This window comes from Saccostrea echinata, unplaced genomic scaffold (assembly GCF_033153115.1).
Source record: "Saccostrea echinata isolate AGI-Se365-2 ecotype Australia unplaced genomic scaffold, CSIRO_AGI_Sech_v1 ptg000002l, whole genome shotgun sequence".
Lineage (NCBI taxonomy): Eukaryota > Metazoa > Mollusca > Bivalvia > Ostreida > Ostreidae > Saccostrea > Saccostrea echinata.
Genome location: NW_026889751.1, coordinates 30,844,893 through 30,851,088, shown reverse-complemented (window position 1 = coordinate 30,851,088; position 6,196 = coordinate 30,844,893). Strand labels below are relative to the sequence as shown.

The 6,196-nt window shown below is 34.9% G+C and overlaps 1 protein-coding gene across 1 annotated transcript; it reads right to left on the bottom strand.

The window, feature by feature from the left end:
• Positions 1-4,023: 4,023 nt before the first annotated feature.
• LOC133202620 (putative neuropeptide Y receptor 11) lies at positions 4,024-5,446 on the bottom strand. Its single transcript, XM_061338470.1, has one exon. It carries the CDS (start codon positions 5,134-5,136, stop codon positions 4,066-4,068), a length of 1,071 nt encoding a protein of 356 aa, XP_061194454.1. The 5' UTR covers positions 5,137-5,446; the 3' UTR covers positions 4,024-4,065.
• Positions 5,447-6,196: the final 750 nt, after the last annotated feature.

The window sequence follows — 6,196 nt, the reverse complement described above, 5'->3', positions numbered from 1 at the left end:
AAGTGAGTACATTCCCCGGACGTGTACGCCTTATTATCCATTGACTTTAAAAATGTTTGTCAAGAATTCCTTTGGAAGTTTCCTTTTACACAGATATGCACTACAAACTAGTGCCCACCGTTTCTTCTGTAATTATACATTGTTTATACTGGTATAAAGTTCAATAATCCTAATATCCATTGAAATGCAAGAGGTGTAAAACTTAATGTGAAGTTGATTTTTACCTTACAACTATTTTAAATTGTTGAGTCAGATTTCCTACACTCAGGGTCAGATTTCCTACACTCAGACACTCAGGATCAGATTTCCTACACTCAGACACTCAGGATCAGATTTCCTACACTCAGACACTCAGGGTCAGATTTCCTACACTCAGACACTCAGGGTCAGATTTCCTACACTCAGACACTCAGTGTCAGATTTCCTACACTCAGACACTCAGGATCAGATTTCCTACACTCAGACACTCAGGGTCAGATTTCCTACCCTCTCATCATAACTAAGAGTTTCTTTGGTATTGCCGTTACTCCTTTAAGAATATTTAATTCGAGAGAGGTCATTCTTATATAAGTAAAAAAAATGATACTTGTAAAAATGTCACGTTTGACCATTATTCTTACAGAAGAATTATTAGCGACAGGGCATTATAAATGGGGGGAGAAATCTGCAAAAAATTAAGGCACCTGATTTATGCTATGTACTTATAACCGTAGTTATTTCTCCTTTCAAATTTTGTATAATTCATAAATGAACAAACCTCCAGAAAGTCGACAGGAAACAACTTTAAATATTGAATCCAAAAAACAAAGGAACTTAAATCAGAAATGGATTTAATTCTACCCTTAAACATTGATTTAAACCACATTATTTATTCCTTTCAATATATGTGATTTTAGTTCCCGCTGCGAGATACATTGTCGTTAAGAAAGATTTTAATTTGTGTGGATAAAATGCAGTACACTGTGGCAATACAAAGCTCCAAAAAGTACATATTGGTTGTCAATGACACCCGGAAACCTTTCTCCCAACATTTCCCCACTCTCCTAAAAGCTTTGGATGAAATGTTTCCTGGTATTATACACTTATCCACTGGCTGTGAGTGGGATAGCTCTTTTATCAAACCCGCGACAGGAACTATTCCCCGAGGGCTTGCCCGAGGGGAATAGTTCCTGTCAAGGGTTTGATGAAAGAGCTATCCCAGTCACAGCCAGTGGATAAGCGTTTTATTATACTGATGTATATCATAATTTCTGAGGGTTGGATTTACCTGAAACTACAGTTTTATAGTAAAAACATGAAAAAAAAATTATAAAAGTCTTGAACAAGTATTTGGAATAAGATAACACTGCTAGAATGAGCTGAATCCTGATGACGTCACAATGCTACTGAAGTCAGGATGACATCATAAGTCTATAGATTGATTACAGGAAATCAAAATTGGCGGTAAAAATTGCATGAAAATTTTCCGAGGGGTGGATAGCAAAAAACTATACCCCGGGGTATAGCTTTGCTATGTGTGGAAATTTTGAGACCATAAAGATAGTTATTTTACCTTCTTAACTTTATATAGGAAACATTTTAACAGAAGTATAATAATACATACTATCGATATCTATTCCTCGATATTGTTTCACTGCATGGGGAAAATTTCAACCATAAACCCGAGAGCAAAGCTTCTTAATTATGATCGACAATAAAAACACAGAGCCAGAATTACATGCTTTTATAGCCGACAATAATAAACGGTGTGGTTAACATTATTGTATAAAGGCAGGATTGAATCCATTGCAGATTTCAGTTGTTTTTTTTTTTATTTATATGTGTGCTGTTAACTGGCTTCTCTGATTTATTCGTTAGACTAGACTACATGTACAATGTTTTATTTCTGAACATTCGCAGTCACCTTGACCAGTGAAGATATATATAAACTGGCAGACTCTCTGTCCGAAACCATATGTTGGTATAAATGTACCGTATGAATATAATTTATTCTGACACTAGCTACAAGTTATTTACTTGCCATTTCTCCTTCTGTCGTAAGAGATTAGATTTAAAACAGCCGGCATATGGAGGATGAAAGAAGTGAATTGAATTGCAACAGAACTTTTAAGGTGTTAAGCATTTCTTTAATTTGTCCATCAGCGCTGTGATTAAAGAGGGTGGGATTGCCTCCCTAACACTGGAATTAATAAATAAATCAGTTCGAGTTTTAATCTAACAGGAATCGGACTGAAGCTAGAGTTAGTAAACATTTAGAGAGAGAGAGAGAGAGAGTTATCTACACCCTAATACGGTGGAAGGAAAACAAATTTACACAGTTGTCTAAAAATCCTGATAATTGGTGGACCACACAAGTGTTGTCTTGTTTTAAAATTTATGTGGAATTTCGGAAATTTGGTTTCTTTACATCTTGATATTTTTCTTGCAGAGGAAAACCCATCACTCTTTATAATTGATAACATATCATAGACTTATTCTTCATTTTACAGCGAGAGAGTTTTGTAAAAATAGTTCCTCGGCACAATAAAAAAACTGATTTTACAGCGTTCAATATTTCTAACGAAGTAAATTATAAAAATCATTGCATAGGGTTATCGAATTTTAAAGAATCTCAATAAATGGAAATGACAAACCTTTTTATAAACAAGTTTTAAAAAGTTTGCGAACCATGTAACTTATATAAGGTTTTGTAAAAATGTAATTGTTGTGTGAAATATTGAAGGAACTATTTGACACATCGTATATGTGTTTAGCATCTTGATCTGATACATTAAAGAAACCTAATAAAACCTACAATATAGAGAGAAGTTTCTCAGGTTTTATTTCATAATTACTGTTTAGATTATACCTTTATGTAAATATCAATTTTCATATCTCTCCGTTGTTAATTGAGATTTTATCTACATGTAAATAACGATTTTTATATCTGTAATGTTGTTAATTGAGATTTTACTACATGTAAATAACGATTTCTCTCTTGTAGTAACTATTAATTAGCAATTTGAACAACATGATTGAGGATGCGTGAATACATTTAATTACTTGTTTCAAAACTGTGATACAGGCTTTAAGTTAATGGAAGATACTTCTCATTAAAGTCCAACATTTATCGTTATAAAGCTCATCTTATTCTTTGAAACCGATATACTAAATAGGTTTGCGTTATCAATAATTCATTGAAATAAAGACTATAAAGTTTTTAATGGTAATTTTATTTCTCTTGCGCTAATGAAGACTAAGAGGGAAAAAATAAATATTCGATTCCCCGGGATATATATTAATGGATCTATTCTTATATAGGTCGTTATTTATCTGAGGTATTCATCATATATTGATGAATTTACGACTGTTTAATTTAGCCGAGTTCAAACAGTTAATGGTATTCAAAGGTCTCTGTTTGGCAATGCCAGCGGTAGTTTTAGATAGGAGATAAATATCCGTTATATAATACACGATATACCAAAACTGGAATCAAGGCAACCACCCAAGATAGTGAGTATCGAGAGCTTAGAGCGTGTTCGATTTGACACACACCAGACGATGATTAAACGTGATGCATGAAAAGATTTTCTTTTTTTTTCTTTTTTTTTTTGAATTATTCATTTCAATATTACTAAAAAAAAAAAAGTTCGTGCTGACTCCTGAGTTAAAGATACTTGCGTGTCAACAATGAAATGAATACATATATATATTACCGTCACACGAGTTTATTGCATGTTGTATATCATTTGCCCAGCTAGATCGTAATTTCAAGGGAAAATTCATTACTCAAATATCTATTTTTCAAGTAGATTTTACGGGTTACTTTAAGTCTACTTATAAAATATTGTACCTTTTCAAATAGAGCATCTAAACAAAACTAAAGGAAGAGGAAGAGTTGTTTGCAGGAAAACCCAAGGATAAATATCTTTATCATCACTGTGCAGAAATTAAAATCACCTCTAACTTTGACTTCTTTGTAAAACTCCGATCTATCTTAAAGAAGCCTCTTTAGGTTGGCATGTTTTTAAGAAATAAGAAATATTACCTTGATAGAAAAATAATCTATATTTGGAAAAGAGTTGATCACAGTTCATAATTCCCTGATATAAATTTACAAATTCCTTGTTTAAACAATGAAGCGGATCGTTTTCTAAATTCGGTGTTTAAGAAGGAATAAATAATAGGATTAATACAACAGTTAAGAAGATAGGAACGCAGAATCACTTGGTACGCCATCTTAGCGGGGTCAGTCAACGTTTGGTAGAAGCTTGGGTGAAGAGTTCGATGAATAGCGAGCACAATAAACGGTAAAAACGTCAGTACGTAGGAGAACGTCACAACAGACAGAATCAGGGTTGTCCGAACGCTTCGCTCCACGGCAGCAACACAGGAAGAACTAAGGATGATTTTCCTGGAGCCTTCTTCTGACCTTGTATGGCTTGTAGTTGACCTTTTACGGAAACTCAGCTGACGTCGCACGGCTACTGCGACGCAGGAGTACAGAATGATGAACGATGTGAACGTTATAAGCGTCCCCACTGCGTGGATTCCGAACAGAATTAAGGGGTATTTAGTGTGGACATAACTATCGGCAATCTGGCACGTTGGAAGTGAGAAATTCGCGCCATGAGATGATATTTTCACTGTGTGTTTTCCATACAAGACAATTGCTGGCCATGTTATTAGCAAAGACACTCCAATCAACCAGGCGACACTTCGGCGCGCGCTGACTGACGTCATCACCGGACGGTGAGGACAACAAATCCTTTGATATCGGTCAACAGCCACAGCAATCAGAACCAGAGTGGACACAGAATTACACATATAGGTAGTAAATCGAGAAATCTTACAAATAAATCCCATATGAAAAAGAGAACTACCCACAATGATGGTGATTTCTGTCGGCATAGTAATGACACAATTAATGAGGTCACACATGGCGAGCGACAAAATAAATATACGGGTAGACATGTGCTTCCATTTCCAGTAATAAATAATCCAAACTAGAGAGTTACCAAAAATCCCTGACACCATCAGAGTGACTGTGTAGATAATGGCGGGGGTATAGAGCTCTAGAGTATGTTGAGAAAATTCCTTCTCAGTGAATATTTCGTCCAACAAGGTGGTGTTAAGAATCGTGTAGTTCTCGTCCATATCTCTGGCCACTTAGCATTAGAACACTCAACACATTAGTGATGTACGGGATAATATCACACGCTCAACAGTATAACCCGATCTATCTTTTCACTAACCTCCAACATTCCTCACGCGAATTCAGCGTCCCCCATAGTGCGCCGCCACGCGAATAATTAAGTGTATCAAAATTTAATTAGCGTCCTCGTAACGTTTGTTTATACGGAATTAATTAATGCTCTCTTCAGAGACTGTGAATTGATTACTGTTCCGGATCATTAGATCGATAAATACTCAGTTTATCACGAGGGAGCACCAGGCGCACAGCTGACTGAGATGAAAATGATCAAGTATGTTTCGTTGCCACAGCTTTTATATATGTGTCTCTGATAAAAGTCATTGCACTTCAAATTGCAGTGTGGGCGATAATATAAGATCTTGTTGTCAAAAAACGTTCATATTCACTTTTTTAATGAAAAAAAATTGATATTTTTATTTCGGAGTTAATTTTTTAAAATTTCGGAGTTTTTTGGTGCTTTGTATATTTCAATGAAATTCTCTTGGGGATTCATAGCAGAAGTTTTGCTTGATAATATTTTCTAAAATAAAAGCTTTAATTTAAATTAGTATCATATTTCATATTTGAAGCTGATTAATTGCACGTTTATGGATGTCGTTTAGTGTAAACGCACGTCACTATATTGTATAACTTGTATTGTCCACCTATTGATTGTCCCAGTTCTTCGTAACAATTAAACTGTCAATAAACAAATATCATATTACACAATATGACAAATCCAAGACCTTTAAGATCTCCGTTTTTTTTTCAAACACATCATTTATGACGCATTCAAACTTTTAGGATTATAAGGTACACGAGGTGCATTCCAAAAATGTCACATGGTTATCTGCAAAGTTCCTACCCTAATCATGATCAACGTAAAAAAAGAAGAAAGAAATATCGACTGCTTTCTACAAAGCTACAAATAAATGGTAATTAGGACCCTTTTCATCTGTTTATGTTGTGATATTCAACTCCTCAACTCCTCGGTCTATGACTCTCTCGGGTCATCGTGCATGT